At 30.1% G+C, this 21,768-nt stretch overlaps 2 protein-coding genes across 2 annotated transcripts; one reads left to right on the forward strand and one right to left on the reverse strand.

Annotated features, from left to right (window-relative positions):
• The first annotated feature begins 1,348 nt into the window (after nucleotides 1–1,348).
• LOC130440683 (adenosylhomocysteinase) lies at nucleotides 1,349–9,184 on the forward strand. The gene is made up of 6 exons (XM_056773955.1): nucleotides 1,349–1,998; nucleotides 2,251–2,441; nucleotides 7,130–7,471; nucleotides 7,957–8,164; nucleotides 8,228–8,503; nucleotides 8,852–9,184. The coding sequence occupies exons 1-6, from the start codon at nucleotides 1,968–1,970 to the stop codon at nucleotides 9,106–9,108; spliced, it is 1,305 nt and encodes a 434-aa protein (XP_056629933.1). The 5' UTR covers nucleotides 1,349–1,967; the 3' UTR covers nucleotides 9,109–9,184.
• A 979-nt stretch (nucleotides 9,185–10,163) lies between these two features.
• LOC130440684 (cdc42 homolog) lies at nucleotides 10,164–21,705 on the reverse strand. The gene is made up of 6 exons (XM_056773956.1): nucleotides 21,564–21,705; nucleotides 21,209–21,281; nucleotides 18,938–19,050; nucleotides 18,110–18,219; nucleotides 15,911–16,046; nucleotides 10,164–15,288 (listed from the first exon to the last, which is right to left on the reverse strand). Exons 2-6 carry the CDS (start codon nucleotides 21,271–21,273, stop codon nucleotides 15,137–15,139), a joined length of 576 nt encoding a protein of 191 aa, XP_056629934.1. The 5' UTR covers nucleotides 21,274–21,281; nucleotides 21,564–21,705; the 3' UTR covers nucleotides 10,164–15,136.
• Nucleotides 21,706–21,768: the final 63 nt, after the last annotated feature.

The raw sequence follows: 21,768 nt of genomic DNA on the forward strand, positions 1-21,768 counted from the left end.
TACAGCTACTGCATCAAATATTATTATATTAAATAGATACGAATTAAATAATATATCGATATTCTTCATCAAAAATAATGGAGTTTAAAGATGAAATCACTAATTATTACTGATAGTAAAATTACATGCGCTTAATAGGTATTAATAGTTGAGCTAGAAAATGTATTGAAAGTGGGTTCTTAAAAAAGAAGTATAATTCTTTTTTAAGGTTCCTAATGGAATATCATTGGTTAACATAAATGTAGGTGTAACATAACATTGGATAATATAAAAAAGTTTCAAGGGGTATACCATAAAGAAGATTATTACATAAAACTCATCAATGTGTTAAGAAACAAGTAGTGAATCAATAATCGAAAATTCCAAGTTTTTTATGCAAAAAAAAGTTTCAAATAGTATGTCGAAAAGAAGTTGTCCATTCGATGAAACCGACCAATGCGTTAAGAAACAAGTTTTAAATCAATTTAAAACACGAGAAATTCACTCCCTTGCTTCAGAAAAAACATTACAACTTCTTTTCAAAGGATCCTCTAAACAATTTATTCCTTTAACTGATGGAACAGCTACTACCAGAGGCTGCCTTCAATGCTCTACACTGAGAGATTTGAAAAATAAATGTACCTTTTGCGAACATTCACTATGTGTAAATTGTATTAATACTTGCTCAACATGTGATAGAGAATTTTGTAAAAATTGTTCATTTCCAAACTACACAGATAATTCATCATCATGTTTTTCTTGTTATTGATTGAATTCATTTATTTAAGTAATATCTGAAACCTGCAAATTATATTATACTAATTTTATAGAAATATATTGATGTTATGTATGGTTTTATTGTAATTTCATAGAATGAATCAAATGGAAAATGCAAATGTTTTATCATATGTTACTGAAAAATTTTTATGGAAATCCCGTCGAGTAATACTTCCAATGAGTAGTTTGGGGTACTAACAATATTAGATGCATTGAAAGATTGGGTATTTTTCTAGATAAGATTAATGGTTACTAAAAATATCAAAAATAAGTAAAAAATCGTCCGATATCGGAAAAATTAAACTCATTTCATGTCAGATAAAAAGTTGCGCCAAAATTTTTGATAAATAGAATCGCCGTCGCACCATCAGAAAATCGGAAGCGTGGAACAAGGGCATTACTCTTGAGCAAAAATTCAAATCTTTTGACAACTTGTACGACTACTTAATTCTGATAAGTATAGGTTTTAGATGGTGCAGAACTTTTTATCCCCCATATGTCGCAAATTTACAGATGCACACCATATATGTAAACATAACCAGAGATAAGCGGTATGTGAACGTAACCTTACTTTCTAGCATATGCTTTTTTTATTTTTAACATTGTCAATGTCAAAAGTACAACGTAAAGTTGCCGGTGACACGAACGTTTCTTTGATCTCAATAAATTTTTTATGAAGGTGATTTTCGATTGGGTCGCTAATGCTCATTATTCTTTCTATTTGAATATTACAATGAAAGATCGATGTATAATTCAAAATTAAGAACTATTGTGAATATTCAAATGAGTTATTAATGATTGAACATAGATACCTGTTTGTCAGTTATATGTAATATGAATTTGTTAAGAACGTCGTCAAAAAATGTTATCAGAATCCAAATTCATTCTAATTAAATTCGAATGAATGGTTTAAAATCACTAGCTACGTGCAGCTTTGAGCCAAAAGAGAATTAACTTCTGGGATATCATCTATACGTGTTAAAAGTTAAAATACAGCGTGGTAAGCGAACAGTTTATAATTTGAGCCGACAACAATGTTTTGTGGATACGATAATATTGCGCATCCATAGTGAATGTATAATACAAAATCACTTGCTCAGTCTTTACGTACTTTACAATCGTACGTGATAGTCACGTTTCAGTGTGGTTTAAGTAAAAGAATAAAAATAATCGAAAGTATACTTTAAATCTTACAAACTTTGATAATAATCATGTCCAACGGTAAACCAACATTCAAAGTCGGTAAGTTGTAAATGGCATACACGTGTTATTTAGCTTATTTACGTACATAAGTATAACTATAACGCTTTTCTTAACTTTTTAAGTCTAGTCGCGGATACATTTTTTTAAATAAGTATATTGAAGATATCTAGCAAATGATCTCAATTCCCGCGTCGCCACTTTAGGTTTAATAAATATGTAATTACCTGTTTCTTAAGAGCACATATTAAATTTTATTATTTTTTATTATCAGCTTATAAATTATTTTTGCAGCCGACTTGAGCTTGGCAGAATGGGGTAGGAAAGAGATCACTTTGGCTGAAAATGAAATGCCTGGATTGATGAGCTTACGTAAACTGTATCAAGACAATAAGGTTTTAAAGGGAGCTAAAATAGCTGGGTGTTTACATATGACAGTGCAGACTGCTGTTTTAATTGAAACTCTAGTGGATTTGGGAGCAGAGGTAAAATCACACTTTATTACTTTTTTTAACAAACTGAAAATAGTTATTAATTTATTTGAATCTCGACATTTTTAGTTAATTGCACAAATTTTTATCATAACCAATTGTTATAAGCCCTGTAGCTAGTAGCTACCCACTAAATTTCTCTATAGTTTTTTGTGATAATTTTTCTTGATTTTAGGTCTCTTTCAACATGTAAAAATTGATGTTTCGACCTACTTCAGTCTTTATCAAAATATTTTAATAAATACCGAAGTAGATCGAAACTTTTAGAAAAATTATCATGAAAAACATAATAGAAAGTGTAAAAAGTGAAAAGTTGTGCAAAATTACTCTATAGTTTTTAATATCTTGAAATTCATGAACCTTGTAGCCTTTTAAAGACAATTACAATTGCCTTTATTTATTGATAAAATGTTTTATTTTGCATAAGGTTGCATAATTGTTGATAAATTTTTTCTTAAGCAATATACTAGAAAGTACTACTAATGAGCACTTTAAGCTGAAAATTTAATTCTACTGTCATTTTATGTTTTTCTATTTAATAATTGTTTGATTTTCATATAGTTCTTGTCTTATAAATTAGTTTAAATTGCTTTGAATTGAATTGTCAATACCCACTTAGCTTCTGTTTTTCTTTTATGATCCAAACAATAAAGATATATAATGATTGGCCACTGCTTACGCATCACTTCTCAGACAGTTTAAAGGTTATCTGATGTTGTTAGAAAATAGATTATTTCGAAAACATGTCACAATTGTAAATTTCTTCATATATTTTAAAATTATAATGGGTAACATGGAAACAGTTTCTCAAAATTTACCATATTTTTTGTTCAGTGTGTGGTATAAATACAAATAAAAAAAATATATAACTAATTAATCAATGAGGAAATTGCAAAATTGAGATGATTACAAACAAACATCAAAGAAGAAAAAGGAAAACAAAAGCAAAAAAAGAAAGACAAAATAATAACATTAAAGCGTTTCATAGGAAAATAAATGAGGAAAACAGGACTAGTAAAGGAAAAAGAATAGAAATTAAGAATAAAAGTTGAGAAGAGGTAAAAGAGATTTGATTAGGTTACTTTATCAAGATTCCAGCTATTCCTTTCTTCTGTTCCTTACTCCAATTTATTATTTGATTGAAATCTTTTAAAAATTTAGCCTTAATGTTAAAAAATGTGAAAGGTGTTTGTTGTATTTTGTTTATGCTTTTTTACTACGTTTCCCAGATTATTACGTTATTCCACCAGTATTAATTTTACTTTCTAGAAATTTTTGTGTACTTTCATTTCTTGATTTCTGCAGTATCATTTTTCTGATACATCGATTATCTTTTCTCATTATTTTAGGTCTCTATTCCTAATATAGTCATTGGAATTCATCTGTTTGTATTACCATGTATTTGGTCTATTCTTCTTTAACCGCCGTTGCGGTCTTTTGAGCACCAGGGCCTTCTCAACAATCGACTGCCAATCTTTTCTGTCCTGAGCATGGTGCCTCAAACGTCGAACCCCTAGCTGCATCATGTCCGCCTTACCGTCCACTAACCAGTGAAGGCGCAGTCTTTTTCTCAGTCGCCGTCCTCCAGGAACTCCATACATGGCTCAATCAGAAGGCGTTCTCTTCTCTCCACGTGCCTCAGCCACCTCAGACGCTACCAAATCTTTCTCGCCATGCATCTGTCTATGCTCAGCATTCCTCCAGATTCTCCACGCACCCTTCTCACAAACAGGACCGAAAATATTGTGTTTCCAGCAGTTCAAAATCCACTTGTCATCTTCATAGTCATAGTGACTACGGGACAAATTTTTGCCTTGTAAATTGTAAGAGACCTCTGTGAACTGCCCAGAAGCACCTGTTACCCGCAGCAACTCTAGCCTTGATCTCTCTTGTCACGTCATTATTTTCAATTATTAGGGCCCCAAGATATTTGAATTGATGGCACACAGGGAAGCGATGTTCTCTAACTTAGAACATGATTTGGGAGGTATTTTGTTCTTTGATATTGAGTCCTCTTGCTTTGGTCTGGTAATTCCCCAAATATTAGTTTCCAATTGAAATTACACATTGTCTGCGTAAACAATACATTATTCTTAATGGTGGTAAATTAACACAGTTTGATAGAATTCTTTTTTTTTGTTCTGATAGTATTTTTCAAGTTTGATGTATTTTATTGAAATTCCTAGTTTTGCTACATCCTTCTGGTCCACTGTTGATCTGCTTTATCCAAATTCTCCCAGATAATCTTCTGTTACAGATTTAAAAAGTATTATTTAAATAGTTAAAAATTTAATATCTGAATGTATTAAAAGTTTTAGCATTTTCAAAAATGAATCAAACCCCGGAAATTCTGATAAGAATTTATAAATTGCAATAACTTTATTATCTGATTGTCTGATGATAAGTGTTGGCATAGTTAGTGATATCGATAACCAGTTTAACTAGAATTATATAATACATTGTGATAACTAGAACTTGTGTATTTTAATGTTTTCGCAGATTTAGTTTCCATTTTTTTTATTCCTCATTCTTTTTATTTTTGCATTTTACAAAATCACACAAATTTAGCATTTAAAATATGATCAAATTACACTCTAAATTAGTTTACATAAATTTAAATACTTGGAAAATATCTTATTTATTTATTTGTTCTAAATTAAAATCTAAAATAAATACGTTCAATTGAGATTCCTATTGGAAACGCTGCAAGTGACTTTTCCAAAAGTTTCAATACAATGTCAAAACTTGATCCATAGGAACAAAAAGCATCTAGAATGTTCTATCAATTTGAACGTAGCGTTAAATAAAGAAGAAGAATTAGAGAAAATTGGAAGAATGGGGAGATAAAACAGTTCAATTGTTAATTAAGGAAATTAAATAGCACTTTCAATGTTTTGTACTTGGAAAAACTTTTGTTGAGATAGAATTTGAAAACTGCACCCCTATGTCTATCACCAAACTTCCCACAGTTCTAAGGGCTTCTTCCAACAGGGCTAAAGAAAGAAATGGGTGATTGATAAAAACAAGAATAATAACTCACTTTTTTTAAGGCTGCCAAAACTTAAAAATTGTAGATTTTGGAAAAAAATTTATAGAAACCAGATTGTTTTATCACAATTTTATGAAAAACAGCAAGTCTCTAAAAACTTATATGTACCTGTGCATTTGTACATATTTGTATATTTTGAATTTCATCAAATCTGAAAGAACAATTTTGTCATCAACTGTAACGGTTGTTTCCACTTTTTACATTTTGTTCTTTATCATTGAAATGAAAGGTAGAAAATTTTATAATTTAAATATAAACTCGTTGGATGAATGACAAAATATGTTCATGGTTTTAATAGTAGAATCTTATTTTTTAATATTTTTAAAATAAAACTTGTTTTAGCTTGATTTATTTTATGATAATTGTTTTAATAAATTTTCATCTTATCTGGAAACTTTCTGTCGGCAGTGTATAATATCGGAGCTTTTTTAGGTTCAAATTTTCTTTAATTCATGGTACCTCCTTGGGGTAACTGCCTTCCCCTTGTATAATATTATTCCAATCTAGATCATCTTCGCTTTCTTGCTGTTGGAAAGTTGTAGGTTATTTTCCAAATCTGTTAGCTTTTTATTTATTGACCAAGTACCATCTGCATTTTTAATTGGTGGATTATGCAAAATTGGCTTTTTAAGTATTGTAGTAATTTCTCAGATTTCATATGGGATATCAAATATTTTTTTATATAACCAAATGACTGGATAATTTCAAGTTTGCACCATTTGTTTAATACAATACACAAATATAATTATAACTAGTATTGTTTTATATCTAAATTATTCATTTTTATCTAGAGATTTTTTAATTTGTTTGCAATAATTAATAATTATTTAAAATTTGGAGAAAAGGAGTTGATGTATGATTGTAAATCTGTTTGTCTTCTCTGTTGTATAATATCTGGTACTGTTAAATTTGAGATATTAATTAATCATTTGGTGTGACACTCATTTAATTCAAATCCTAAATCTATTTGCGGTTTAGTTTGTATTTCTACATGAGGATACTATTTTTTCTTAACCTAAAACTGACGTGTTTGATTTCCCCTTTTCTTCATTTTCAATTCCCATTTTCTTCTATTGCCCAAATAGATTTATCCTATAAACTGGGTAGTCAGAGAGTTAAATGAAATACAATAATCGCCCCATTATTTCTTGTGGTATTCCGGATTTACTTGCTCCTAAAGAGGAGGTTTAATTGTAAATTACAAACAAAGGGATTCAAAGGTTATTGTATTGTAACGTTTCTCTGATACTTAAAACTTAATTAAACCACAATCATCACACTAATTACAAAATATTAACAAATTAATATGAATCATTTCACTTTGCAGTGAGATTGTTTTCTCACCACGTATTACCAATATTCAACTACTACTACTCCACTGTGAGCTCTTGTCTTTTAAGATGCTCTAGAACATGGTAGAACCTTCTAAAGTACCTAGTAGTAACCAATTTCTCTTCCAGAAACATTTAGAACATTCGTGTAGGTGTAGGTTGTGTTCCCGTCACTATATTAAGACTGAATTTGCTCTTTATGATATTAAGTAAACACATTGTGTGTATTTTCATATTATATGAATCTTAATAAAAACCACTAAAATTTAGTTGGTCCATGATATAATTCACATATATTTCAGGTTCAATGGTCTAGCTGTAACATATTTAGTACTCAAGATCATGCTGCTGCAGCAATTGCTAAAAAAGGAATTCCTGTCTACGCTTGGAAAGGAGAAACAGATGATGAATATATATGGTGTATTGAACAAACATTAATTTTCCCAGATGGTAAACCTTTTAACCTTATTTTGGATGACGGAGGTGACCTAACCAATCTTGTTCACACTAAATACCCACAATATTTGACTGAATGTAAAGGTATAAGTGAAGAAACCACCACTGGAGTGCATAATTTATATAAAATGTTCAAAGAAGGTACTCTGAAGGTTCCAGCTATCAACGTAAATGATTCTGTAACAAAAGTAAGATTTTTTTTTAAATATGTGTTCAGTTTATTTCGAAATATTATTTAGGGACTGTAACTGTGTTCCGGGCTGGAGACACTTCATCAGGAAGTGGTTTTCACTCAAGTATATATAATTTATTTGAGTAAATACCTTTACTAGAATGAATAAAAACCGTCTTCTGACACGATTCTTAAAATTAATATAAATTACTGAAAACAATAAAAAGTTGCAGTTATAATATATTTATTGGAAATAGAAACCAACTATGCTTTAATTAAGGGAAACAATAAAAAATACAGGGGATTTTTTTAGCTTCCTCTTTCTGGCAGCTACAGACCTACAAAAAAAATTAAACTAAAAAACGGTTATGTTCAAGAAGCAACCAATAAATAGACTTCAAATGAATTTCACTAATTCAGTATTCACACTTTCACAAAATAAGCTTTATAGTGACAATCAATCACTTATCATCCCATTTGAACAATTTTTTTTATTTTCAGAGTAAATTTGACAACTTATATGGCTGTAGAGAATCTCTCATTGATGGTATCAAAAGAGCTACAGATGTAATGCTTGCTGGTAAAGTATGTGTTGTAGCTGGTTATGGTGACGTTGGTAAAGGCTGTGCGCAATCTTTAAGAGCGTTTGGAGGTAGAGTTCTCATCACTGAAATAGATCCTATTAATGCTTTGCAAGCCGCAATGGAAGGTAATTCTAATTAATTTCTGTTGTATGTTGTAACATTATCATGAACTTTTATTATTTTTTCAGGTTATGAAGTAACTACGATGGAAGAAGCATCTAAAGAAGGTCAAATATTTGTAACCACCACCGGTTGTAAGGACATAATTCAAAGTCGGCATTTTCTCAATATGAGAGACGACAGCATAGTTTGTAATATTGGACACTTCGATTGTGAAATAGATGTGGCTTGGTTGGAAAAAAACGCTAAAGAAAAAGTTAACATCAAACCTCAAGTTGATCGTTATCTTCTCCCCACTGGTAACCATGTAATTGTCTTAGCCGAAGGTCGTTTAGTTAATTTAGGTAAGTCATTTTGTGCAAATTTTGATATTTTTCCATAAAGTTGCAAAGACAAATTAGCTTTTATTAAATTAAATTGTTAATTCGATATAAATATTTCATAAAGTTTCAAAAGAGGGCGACACTTCAAAATTTTTTTGTATACTCATGTATACATCCTCTAAATAAAATTAGAAAGGAATCATTTTTATAGGAAATTGTTTTCGTGTACCATAATTCACAAATTATAATAGAATTCATAATTTGGGAAAATAAAATTTAATAAATTCAGTATCAAAGTCATTCTAGAAAACCCCGAATAAAACGAAACTTTTATTTACATTTATTTTATATTTATATTTTTTATTATAGGTTGTGCTACGGGCCACTCTTCCTTTGTAATGTCAAATTCCTTTACGAATCAAGTTTTGGCACAAATCGAACTATGGACGAAACCTGGAACTTACCCTATAGGTGTACATATGTTACCTAAGAAATTGGATGAAGAAGTAGCAAGGCTACATTTGAAACATTTAGGTGTCGTTTTAACAACTTTGACACCCGACCAAGCTAAATATTTAGGTGTTCCCATGGATGGACCCTTTAAACCAGATCATTACAGATACTAAATTGGCTTTTATATACAGGATTAAGTTGATCTACTGTTTCAATTAAGTTTATTAAATAAGTTTCTGCCATTTTAAATTGTATTTTGATTATTTATCCTTGTTGCAAAAGTAGAAAATAAGGGAACTATAGAAAATGTACAGAACCCTAAAACATTAGCCTTTGTCGTAATGAGTAATTACCTATAACTGCATTACATGCTAAAAGATTAATATGTTTGTTCTTTTCTTCTTATTTTCATTGATTGATCATCCTGCATTCTATCTATCCATTCTCTCCTCTTTCTTTTCTTCAAGTATTCCTTAGAATAAGTTGGGATGATGAAGCTGCTTCCATACTATCTTATAGGTTGTTGTCCTGGCAGGATGTTTGTTCTTTTCTACTCATTTTCATTGATCATCCATTCTGTCTACGTGGTTTCTCCATTCTCTCTTCTTTCTTTTCTTCAAGTATTACTTAGAATAAGTTGAGATGATGCAAGCTGCTTCCATACCATCTTATAGGTTATTGTCCTGGTAGGATGTTTGTCCTTTTCTCCTGATGTCTAGTCCATGGCAAACATTTTTTGCTGTTATTTCCTTTTTCGAGATCTTGCTCGGATGATAAGAGATGTTGATGGCTGTGGCCCCTTTTCAGAATCTTGCTCGGATAGGATCACCTCCGATTGTAATAAACACCAAGGAAGGTAAAGAGGATCTCCCTTCGTCTCATGGTCAATCTTGTTTGGGGTCTTCATCAGTAGCAACATCTCTTCCCTCGTCTGGTGGAGAGATTATCAAATTGATGAGACCTATTTTTTCCTCAAGAATGCTCACTAAAACATAAAAATGTCGCGCTTAACAAGTAACAGAAGACTTAATCATGATTTGGCAAAAATTTGGTCAAATATGAACGTGCCAGGTCAAAAATTTTGATTGAAAAACTCAAAAACTGGTCCAGTTTTCGATTTAAACATCCATTCTAGGCTATATAGAAGTCCCAGGAATTTCTTTTTAGGGAGTGGGCGATGTTATGAACTCGTTAGCGAAACACTTTGGGATCAAAATAAATTCAACAGTTGAGTTTACATATAAAGGTTTATTTCATGTATTAAATAACTTTTATATTAGAATACAAAACATTCAAACTTCTGTACACACTTAAATAAAATGCCAAATTAGTACTAAAGATTTAAAAATATTTTCGCATTTTCTTTTTAAAATCCAAACGTAAATGCAAGTTAAATAAAATTACAAATTATCACACACGCAGAAGACCATCCTTTCAAATATATATATATACATATTTATGCTCTAGCGTTAAAAAAATTATTCAACTTTATTTTTTTTTAATTTGAGATTATACTACAGGGGACCAAAAAGAGCAACTTTTTTTTATTACGACATGAGCAGTAACTACAAAAATCTTATATACATATAAACATGAAAACCCAGATATTTGAACTCATTTTATTATACTCAAATCAGATGAATTGAGAAATTTATCTCCTCCCTTATCGATTCAGCACCAAACTTGTTTTACTGAAATAACTCACTTCGGCTTATTATTTACTTTTATTTCACTTTTGTATTGGCAAGTATTTTATAGGTTAGAATATAATGAGCTGAATGAATATCTTATTGTAAATTCCACTAAGCACTCACGACAATCATAACCACGGTATTTCCCGTTCCACTTAGTCTAGAGCGTTATAACCTTAAACCTAAATGGAATGGATTAAGGGACGTTTTAAGCGTTAAGATAAATATGGCAAAACAGAAAAAATAAAGCGAAAGCTTTAAGAGGTTTGAGTTGCTTCTTTCAACGCTCACTTTGAGACACTTCTTGACATTGCACTCTCAGTTTGACATATAAGACGTGGTTAGGTTTAGTCAATCTAAATCGAGATACGTGAGCGACAAATAATGGACTGATCACAGTACCCTCAATCTACAACCTCCTTAGGATATATTTTCTTCTTCAGTCGTGGTAAGGACACAGTTTTGAGCAGCCGAAATTAGCTTAGATACAGTTTAAATCACCCACTAATCGTTATAAAACAGTTTTTTCAAAAATGTTAGTTCCTGATTGAATTGTAGCTTGGAAAATTTCTGAAAGTAACCGAAATATTTTAATGATTCAATTACAAGGAATGACCTATATGCTTTTCTAGTTAGTTGCTAATGTCATAATAGATTAACGAAACGGATTATTTTTCTGAGAACCCTGTAATAAGTTGGAAATGTTTTAAATATATTTGCCCCTCTTCGAAATCTTATTAATGTGTTAGCACCATTTTCTTTTACATAAAGTGAAATCTGAATAAATAAATATATAAATCCAAAAACGAAGCTGTATTTCAAACAAAAAAATCACATTTAAAACAATTAGATAAAAAGTAAAAAATGTGATGAGACTCGACTATATACATTTTTTTTAACGAAAGCCCTTTTGAATAATAGTATTTTAATATATTTAAAAAGCTCCTGAAGTACTAGGAATTTTTATATTTCTACAATACCTTCGATCATTATAGAAAAAACCATTTTCCCTATGATCACTTGAGCAAGGTTTACAGTATGTAGCTACAAGTTAAAAAAGTGATACATATAGCACATTTAAGACTATTTCCTATGTTGAGTAGCAGCGGCTGCTGCAATAACTACCTTCTTATTCGGCATTTGACTGGGAACTGAACACTCCAGTTTTTCCCAAGTTATATGTAGCTCTGCTACACTGAATGGTATCAAATTTACTTATAGCTATATATAGTGTAAACCCAGCTTTATTTCTGCCAATAAAAGCGGGAAAAAATCTTCTTAAAGACTAGAAATGTCAAACATGCTGAGTACCAATTTAACTAAGATTCCCTTCAGAAGGGATCTATGTGCCAACGACAATACACTGTAAAACAAGAATTCAAAGTCTACCTGAAAATGGATGGGTTTTTAGATTTCCAAATATTCAACAGGAAGTCACATGAGTGTCAACAAAAAAAGGATGAAGCTATGATTCCATTTTTGGGCGCATTTGAAATTTCTACTCTTCAACTACTTTTGGTTTCTGAAGACAATAGCTTTGTTGAGTTATTGAGTTTTGGTGAAGTTTGTTTAGTATTTTCAGTCTGACCTATCATTCCGACTCCTCGTGCAATTGTTTAAAACCATTGTTTATGAAGACTGCATCGTCGTGAAAAACTGTATGGTTTCAACCTTCAACCCTATATATAATAATCTTCTTTTGAGTAATTCGACAATTGATAAAAACAAAAATTCTTTTTAACATCTTCATTATCTCTTAGCAGGTTTTTACGGTTACTTTGAAAAAACAACTGTCTCCTGTTTAATTGTGTGTGTGGCTGAGTTTTATGTTTGTTGGTGAAGATGTAGACTTACTCGTATTACTCACTGCTCAAACTCCAATTGAAAAAACTATTTTCTTCCTAAAACCAGGTAAATCTCAACATCAATCGGAAATCTATTCATCGAAAAGTTTAACTACTTTTGCCACGTGTCAAAATCATAGTACTATTTTTATCCGCAATAATTGGCTGTGATGCGATATCTACATTTTACGGGATGGGTAAAATAACAGTTTCCAAAATGTTTTATAAACAAGATTTAGTTTAATATGCTGAAGTTTTTAAAAATAATCATTCAACTTTACAAGCAACCAATGGCATTAGCTTTTTCTTTTTATGTACGGAGCTCCTGAAAAAACTATCAGTATATCTTGTTCGGGTACATTACCAAGTTTGAATGTGGCTTGGTTATCAGCTAGACCGTACAAACTGGGGTTGGAAGTCAATAATAAATTAGAACCCGTTCAAACTCTATTTCCACTTGCGCCGGAAAAACTACCGGACACAATTTTTTGCAACTGCCTAAAGAGATGTAGTGCTAAATGTGGTTGCGAAAAAAGGCTTTGTTCTCTGGCATGTCAAGCCTTGTCAAGGCTGGTCGTGCTCTAATGCATCGCTATTCACGCAATCTACATGCAATCACAATGAAGAAAAAGAATTTGTAAGTTACGATTTGGACGATTAAATTTCACAACTTTTTTTAATTTAAATTGTTTTTACTTTTAAAAATGATCACAACAGACTTTCCGGGGAAACCACGTTAAAAAAACGCACTAAGTACACTACCTCATAGGTGGCGTGGAAACGTGTACATATGACGATTATAACTTTTTGAATATCACTATATCTCAGAAACAGTGACTCGTAGGAAAAAAAGTATTGATACTTTTTTTGTAGATAATTTTATAATCTACAATTTTTATCTTAAGCATTTTTATGATAAAACTTACCGATTTGCTGAAAATCGCGAAACTCATTTTTTTGACTCGTGACCTTGGAGAACTTTCAAATTTTATTTTGAATTATATTTTTCACTGATGGGAATTTATATAACTTCGAATGTTTAAATTGACCGGACTACTTGCAAGGTTTATTTTTTCATCTCTCCACAATAGAAAAAGCCTTTTTCCACTTTTTTAATTTGCTTCCTTTCCAGGAAAACTTTTTGTATTGGAAGAAGTTCCTTTTAACTTAAATTAATGCATAGGACACGTTTGTTTTAATTTAACTACAAAGCAAAATTTATCATGAGAAAGCCATGCTTAGTATTTTCAAGTATATTCCCTTGTCACTGAGCTCAGAGAATCTGGAGCACATGAAGACAGAAGAAAATGCTGACAATGACTGAATTGAAAACATTCATATTTATGTTAAAAGAATGTTAGGTGGACAGAAGTTTGTGGTAACTACTAAACCAGTATAATATTAGTAACACTAAATAGTTTCTTTTAGCTTAGAAGTTGTAAAGTTATTAAATTAACTATTAATTTTTAATTTCAATATGACATAAGATGGTCAAAAATTGTTTAAGTCTTTGCCATTTTTCGATGAACAATACAAGCGCTTCTTAGAAAATGTAGGAAAGCAAGTTTCACTAGTTCCTACGATTTAATGGAGGTTCTTTCGATTAATCCATTACAGAAATGGTATCTGTGAACTTTTAAAAGTTTCTGGAAATTTTTTTACTACCAAAAGATTAGTTTAAACAACTAATTGCAAGTAAAATTAGTGAAGCAATAGTTTCAATCACTTCCTTCATATTTTTTTTTTCAAATTTGCATTTCAAATGATAAAGTTAGTCGAGTCTCGCATCCTTATAGTCAAAATTTCAATTCAGATCTTACAAATTTTTGTTTTAAATGCTTATAATCAACTTTTAAAAATAGGTGTTAACATGCTAGAGATGTAACGATCAATCGATTAAAATTATATTTCCAAGAAAAAAAGTATTTACAAAAAAATAAGAGAATGGGAGAATGCTTAAGACAATTTCAGTCCAGGCAGAAGGTTTGCTACATCCTATACAAGACTTGATCATTGTGAATTGAAGTATCAGTTCAATGTTGGTAAAAAATTCAAGAATAATAAGACTCCAAGGACATATTAAGATGATACATAATAGAGGCGGGTAACATTAAAAAACTAATAGATAAAATGAAAAAAAAATGGGACAAAAGGACGTTACGAGAAAGGTGACAAAAGACAGTGGAAGAAATGAATAAAAGAGTTACCGAACTCTAATATATCATCTAGAGGTAAAAGAAAAAGAGAAGTAGAGGAAAATCCTTTGTTGCACTAGACTGATGTTTAATAATAACTGCGGTTATTGAAAAACGATTTATAATTTGAATTATTATATTATATTTAAAAAATAAAACCTGTCTTTTCCCCCACATTCTCTTTCTTTCTTGGCCAGCACAATACAATTCCTAAAAACTGTTCCCATACATATTTGAGTATGCTGGAATAAACAAAATGAAGTTATTGCCCATTTGACAATACCTGTTGCTGAAATAAGTAAGTGAAGTTGGCCCCTGTCTAATAGAAGTAACTGTTTAATTTCAAAATTCCCTGTAAATTAAGAATGCCAACTTCACGTATCTGTGGATATATATAGGTAAGATAAATTGTCTCTCATTTAGGACCTTCTGTCCCTTAGAAATATTTTTGATATTTCTACCGAAACGGCTTTACAAAATAATACATTTTTTGCGCTTGACTGGTTCTGGTGGTTCTAAAGCTGCTAAGATTGCTTCATCAAATACATTCTTCAATCCTTTTTGAGTTAGGGCAGAACATTCAACGTACTTGACTGCTTTTAATTCTTTGGCCAACTTTTCACCTATAAAAACGAACTATATATTACTGACATCAAAATACTTTTCCAATTGAGTGAACAGATGATAAGTTTTAATAAGAGGATATTTTACATTTTACAAGCTTCTATTATGTCACTTAAAGAAAAAGAATATTGAGGTAAAACTAAAAGAATTGTTTCAAAATAACGTCTTTTCCAAATTGGACCATTAGAGTGCACCAACTCAAAAACAATAAAAAAATGACACCCCATAGTTGTCTGTAGCATATTTAAAACTAATTGAAAGGAGATTATAGTATTCTGGTTTGCAAAACAGGTCAGAACAGCACGAAAAAAAAAACCCTCGACAAAGTTCAAAAGTTGAACTGTATGTAGTTACCGAAGCTATTGGAACATATTTAAGTAAGGCACCTGAAATGAGATACCACATCTCTTGACCTGGTGCTCAGATTAGACCATTCAGGCCTGTTCCTCTCCAGTTCAGAATTTGGGGCGTTATTAAAAGAATATTTATTTTGATGAAGACTAAAAGAAGTCAAAACGTAAAATTTTTATTTGTTTTCAAAAAATTATAAAAGAAACAAATTTTAAATTAGAAGAGACCTAAAATCAAGAACATTTATAAGTATAAGAATATTTACTTTACCTTGTTCAATTGATATAGGTTTCTGTTTGTTTTTTGCTAGTTTTTCTATTGTCGCACCATCATCCCGAAGATCCACTTGTGTTCCGACTAACAAAAATGGTGTCTTTTGACAATGATGTGTGATCTCAGGTACCCACTTTGAAAATTAAAAACAGACAATATTAAATGCTCAAAATGAAAAGACATTGTAAATAAATATTGTTTATACAATGCAAATGAAAAATGAGAAAAAATAATTTTGTTGTATATTATAACAGTTTCCATATTATGTATGTAGTACTAGACTTGTCAGATATTTTTTTCTTCCCCCCCTTTTTTAAAATCTGCTCAACTGTTGAACAATAAGTAAAATGGTTGTTTTCGTAGTATGTTATACAGAAAATTTCTCCTTTGAGTAATCATTTATCTATAATTTCACCTACTCGTCCACGACATGGACCGTGAAACCGGTCAAGATGGAAGAATCTAAAGATTGGCGGATGCGAAGGCTTTTTACATGGTTTTTTTAATAAACAGCAGAGAGTTGTTTATATTATATTTTTGTTAACTTTCTAGAACTGTTGAGAATTTTTTTGGTATAAATACTAGTTTGTTTATGAGCTACGAAGTTTTTCTCGAAAACTGTTAATTTTAGCGTAGTCAAATGCTATTAGTTTTTTATTAAGGAATGATGGTAGGATTCGAAAATTAAGCAGAAATAACATTTTATCCAGTGGCGGAGAATTCAAGGGTGGAAAAAGGGTTCTTGATCCCCTCTGCACGCGTTTGGAAAAAACTAGAAATTATCTATTCATGTTAGATCAAGTAGTTTATAAAACTGGTAATCGTCAAAAAGTTTCAACACCATGTATTTTGGAAAGGATACATTTGCAGACATAAGTTCCCTATCCTGATAGGCATAAATTGAACCAAGAGTAGTCGAATTTAGCAACACCATATAAATAATTTTAATGTGGATTTCTTCATGAGTTCTTATGGTTTTAATCTTTTATAGTTATATTTCATTACAATATATATTCATAAACTAAACACACATTTCTTAAAATTGTTCTACATTAAACATTTATTTTTGATAATTTCTCAGTACAGTTATTTGATAAAATTTATTTGTTTTCTGGTGAGATAAAAAGTTCCGCATAACCTATTCTAAAAACCCACTCATGGAAAATATCTCTAATTCTATTTACTGTATAGATACAAGTTATCATGATTTCATAATTTTGTCAGCATTTGTTTTAACCACAAGCACCAAATTGACATTTTTTATTTAATTACTTGGTAAATAATGAATTATCCGAAAAAACTTTTGCATTTTTGCCCCCCATTCTTATCAAGGAAAAATGGTATTCGAATTAGAAATAAAATTAAAGGATGATATCCGGTAACTTTCGACACCGTTACTTGGTTTAATCTTAACGATTTCAAGTCAAAAATATTATTAAAAATTTAATAGAAAAAGGAATCTCAGGTTATGTTGAGATTTTGGGGCTATTGAGCATGGAGATTTCAAAAACAGATTTACTCCTCCAAATTGACATAATGCTTTGGGATAAGCAAAATATTTCACGATATTATATATTAAAGCAGGCATAAAATCAAAGAAGTAATATAAGGGCTTGTCAATCTAAGAAAAGTTACAGTTACTGGATTTTCTCTCAACTGGAAAAAATTAGATTCTTTGCAACAGAAAGAGAATACTTGGGAATGTTAGTAAAATAAATTTCTTCAATTTCTTAGACCTTTTGATATGTTAATGCTTCTAAATGTTCTTGATTTTATGAAAATATAAATTTTGATAAAAACCAAAAGAAGTCGAAACGTCAAATTTTCATCTGCCTTTCAAAAATCAGAAGAGACCTAATATCGAGAACATTTAGAAGTTAATAAAATATATATACATAGAAAATAGGGGAAGCATTTAATTTATAAAGTTGTTTGTCATCAGGTTAATTACCCTGTATCATAGATTCTTCTGGAAAATAGTAAATTAAAATGAAAAATTTATCTGTTTCGAGATGTTTTTTCTTTACTATTTATTCAACTTACAATTAATTTGTGTATGTCAATGATGACTTAGACACCAAGAACAGTGAAATGTGATAAAGATAATTTGAACTTCACTTGAATAGCTCCCACCATATTAATTATCATATTTTAATTAATATCAGGACAATATAGTTAAAATAAAAATTAAATTACCTTTTCTTTTACATTCTCAAAAGAAGACGGACTAACAACTGAAAAACATACTAAGAAGACATCTGTTTGTGGGTAGCTCAATGGACGAAGTCGATCATAATCTTCCTGGCCTAGAATCAAAATTTGAAATTACTAAGACAGCTTTTATAATTTCAGTTTAATGTACCTTGACAGCCCTGGTCTTTGGTACACAAAAACAATCATATGATACACAAATTAATGACTGTTACAAAATCTATTTCAATACATAAATTAATTATATCATCTTATACAGGTAAGTGTGTCCTTGAGATACAATACAAGTTCTTAATATATTATGACCATAAGATCCAATAACATTCTGAATGTATTATGACCACAAAGTCTAATAAAAATTTTAAATATATTATGACTACAAGATCCAATAAAGTTCTGAATATATTATGACCACAAAGTCTAATAAAAGTCTGAATATATTAGACCACAAGATCCAATAATGTTCTGAATATATTCCTGAAACTTGTTTCAAGAAATAGATGAATAAGGCATATTTAAATAATATCATATTTTCCTATCTTTTGGGGTAAGATATTCCTAAAATTTCATATTGAGTCTCGACACAGTTCTAGATTCAGAGTGCTGATTTTTTTGAGAGCTCTTTATCAAAGACCCATACAATAATTAGTAATCCTTTGTGGTAGATATGGTGAATTATTTCTGAATTTTAATTGGCTGAAATTGAACTTCTACATGTGTGAATCTAATTTACGTTGCTCTTTAGATTTCCGAAATATTATAGCTATTGAAAACAAGTGCTAACATCTAATTAATAGTGGAAAGAAAACTCACCTGCAGTATCAAACAATCCTAGAGTATAAGGTTCTCCACCTATCATAACTGTTACAGCATAATTATCAAAAACTGTTGGGACATATTCAGAAGGAAATTTATTTGTAGTATAACTGTAAAAAGAAAAAAAGAAAAAATCGTAAAACGAACAATCTACTTCCAATTCGTTCTAGGGACATTATGTCAAATAAATAATTTTATATTAAGCATTGTAATTCGAATTCTTACTATACTTGTGTATTAAATTAATTCCTATTTATTTTTGACATCCTCTATTTTAAATTGCACTAATCAACAATAACATTATTGGCTGAAAGGCATTAAGTCTTATGTTCAGCTGAATTAAATAACCATGAAAATGATTGGTTAGCTCGATTAGCTCTTGCCTTTGAAATACATTGACATTTATTTAACATTGATCAAATTCTTTGAGAAATAAAGTTGGTGGAAGTTGACCTGTCACCTGATATGTTTTAATTTATAAGTTTCCATTAGGAATATACTTATATAGTATTTACTTCTACTGCACAAATTATGGGCATTCACTTGTCAAATACAGTAGAGCGTCGATTATTCGAACGTTCGATTATCAGAACCGTTTTTTTACTCAGAAACTACTTCCTTACATATTTGTATCTGTTTTATAAGTGTGTGTCTGTTTAATGAAATTAGACGTTGAATACGTAGAACAGGAATAAAAAATAGTTCTGATTAAATCACCCATTAGGCACATAATCTTAACAGTGAGGCGGGCAGTTTAAATCATAAAACTATGAAAAAAAAAAACGAAAAGTGAATTGGTGGAAATTCTGTATACACTTGGTTTTTGCAAAAACGGTTTTCTGGACAGCCTATTTTATGTGAAAAAGCATTGGAATTGAACATGAAACTTGGTGGTATCCAAATCTTTATCGCTAGTTCTGGTTAGTTAAAACATTTTAAATTATAAATAAATAAAAATTTCAATCATCCGAACTACTTCTAACAACATTAGTTCTAATAATCGACGATAATTCTGGAAGCAAATACTACACGAAATAGAGCAGTAAGATGCTACAATAAAGGAAGGTGAAAACAATCATAGAAACACAAAGATTACAATTGGTAGGACAAATGATGAGACTAAAACCTTTGGAAATGAAATAAATAATTAGAAATTATAGCAAATTAAAAGAATAGAATAGGAATACTCTTTGTGAGATGTTTAAATATCTTGAAGATCAAATTGGTTCTGTATCACATTCTGTTTTTATGAATTTGTTTATTATAAGGATTAAATATAATATTTAGAAAATATATTTAATCATAAAAATTAAAAAATCCTTGAAATGAAGTCAAATATCAGGAAAAGGGAATTTTTAGAAATCATTCACATAATTTATAATTATATTTAACGAACCTATGAATAATTTGAATTAAGGGTTGCTTCTTTGTAATATGAAAATCAAGGATAAATTTTTTAGAATGGTTAAAGGATTTAATCTTGATATTCATGTGGTAAGTGATCTATTGATTGATTTAATTGACCAAGTTGTTAATGTCAGATAAAACCCATTTTAGGTTTTTATTGATTAAAATGGATTTTATAATAGATATTATTCCTTTGACATTATTTAGGGTTCTATCAAAATATTTTATCAACATATTACGTGGAAAAATAATTAATCAAACCAAGGCTGTGCTTGATAAGTACTAGTGGAACTCAGCATTACCAATTCCAGTGGTGAAAAAGTGATTTATTGAATTGTGGATATGGAAAGTTCCCGACGCCCAGTTAAGGTATCTATCACCAAAAGAATTGACAATATGGTGTTCTCAGAAGCCACAGTCATCTCAAATGACTAAGTGGTCTCAATTTTGTATTAATACTTTGATAAATGAAAGAAAGACGAACATTTTTATGCTCTAGTCTCGTTTAACTCTAAATGTTCAAATTTCCTGATCATATTATAATAATGGCCTGTTTTAGAAATTAGTCTTGATACTATTTTATGGTCCAACACCCATATGGTCTAAAACCAGTTAAGCTTATAAATAATTCACATAATATAATAGGTTATTCCATATAAGAAACTATAAATGAATAAATTTTATGATCATTGTAAATTATTTGAATTTTTTATTGCACTAGCATCAAGTGTAATAAAAACTGATTATTGTTTCTATGAAATGTTGTATTTCAAGTTTGTCAGCCCTAAAGTTATAACAGAAAACAAAATATTTTGTCAGTGAATAAATTAGAGTGATTGTTTTTAAAATTAAAATGCTTACCTAATTAATAAACAAGTTTTACCAACAGCTCCATCGCCAACCACTACACATTTAATCGTCTGCATTTTAAATACTGGAAAATAATGTTTATATGAATTGCAACAGATTTAGCATAAATAGTAATTTATTTTATAAAGGTATGAAAACGTGTGAAACCTAATTAAAATATAAAAATAAAAATTGTCCGGAATTGTGTCAAGACATGGTTAGAATTTGATGAAGTATTTCTAAGAATTCTGCCATTTTTGTGCATTCCCAGCGTCATTTCACGTGAATATTTCAGCTCCGTAAAGATTTATCTACTTTTATGAGCTGATTATCGAAAAAATAGTAGAATTGTAACAATTTTACAAACCTTAATTATTGAAATAGTATAAAAATCAACCTAAAAATTATTAAAAACTATAATAAAACTACACTTTTGGGTTGGGTTCACGTAAACGAATTCCTAAAGTTTTACAGCCCGACGAGTTTGAGCGACATCTACTTTTGACAATGTGAACTATCCCATGAATACGGGGAATATTGGAAAGTATTTTAATTATTTTTGAAATATAAAG

Source organism: Diorhabda sublineata, chromosome 2 (assembly GCF_026230105.1).
Source record: "Diorhabda sublineata isolate icDioSubl1.1 chromosome 2, icDioSubl1.1, whole genome shotgun sequence".
Classification (NCBI taxonomy): Eukaryota; Metazoa; Arthropoda; class Insecta; order Coleoptera; family Chrysomelidae; genus Diorhabda; species Diorhabda sublineata.

Excerpts from the sequence above, each read along its gene's own strand:
- LOC130440683 (XM_056773955.1), top strand. The coding sequence starts at position 1,968 with ATGTCCAACGGTAAACCAACATTCAAAGTCG. Across the intron at positions 1,999-2,250 it reads TAAACCAACATTCAAAGTCG|CCGACTTGAGCTTGGCAGAA; the intron begins GTAAGTTGTAAA and ends TTATTTTTGCAG. Across the intron at positions 7,472-7,956 it reads TAAATGATTCTGTAACAAAA|AGTAAATTTGACAACTTATA; the intron begins GTAAGATTTTTT and ends TTTTATTTTCAG.
- LOC130440684 (XM_056773956.1), bottom strand. The coding sequence starts at position 21,273 with ATGCAGACGATTAAATGTGTAGTGGTTGGCGATGGAGCTGTTGGTAAA. Across the intron at positions 19,051-21,208 it reads AAAACTTGTTTATTAATTAG|TTATACTACAAATAAATTTC; the intron begins GTAAGCATTTTA and ends TTCTTTTTACAG. Across the intron at positions 16,047-18,109 it reads TTGAGAATGTAAAAGAAAAG|TGGGTACCTGAGATCACACA; the intron begins GTAATTTAATTT and ends TAATTTTCAAAG.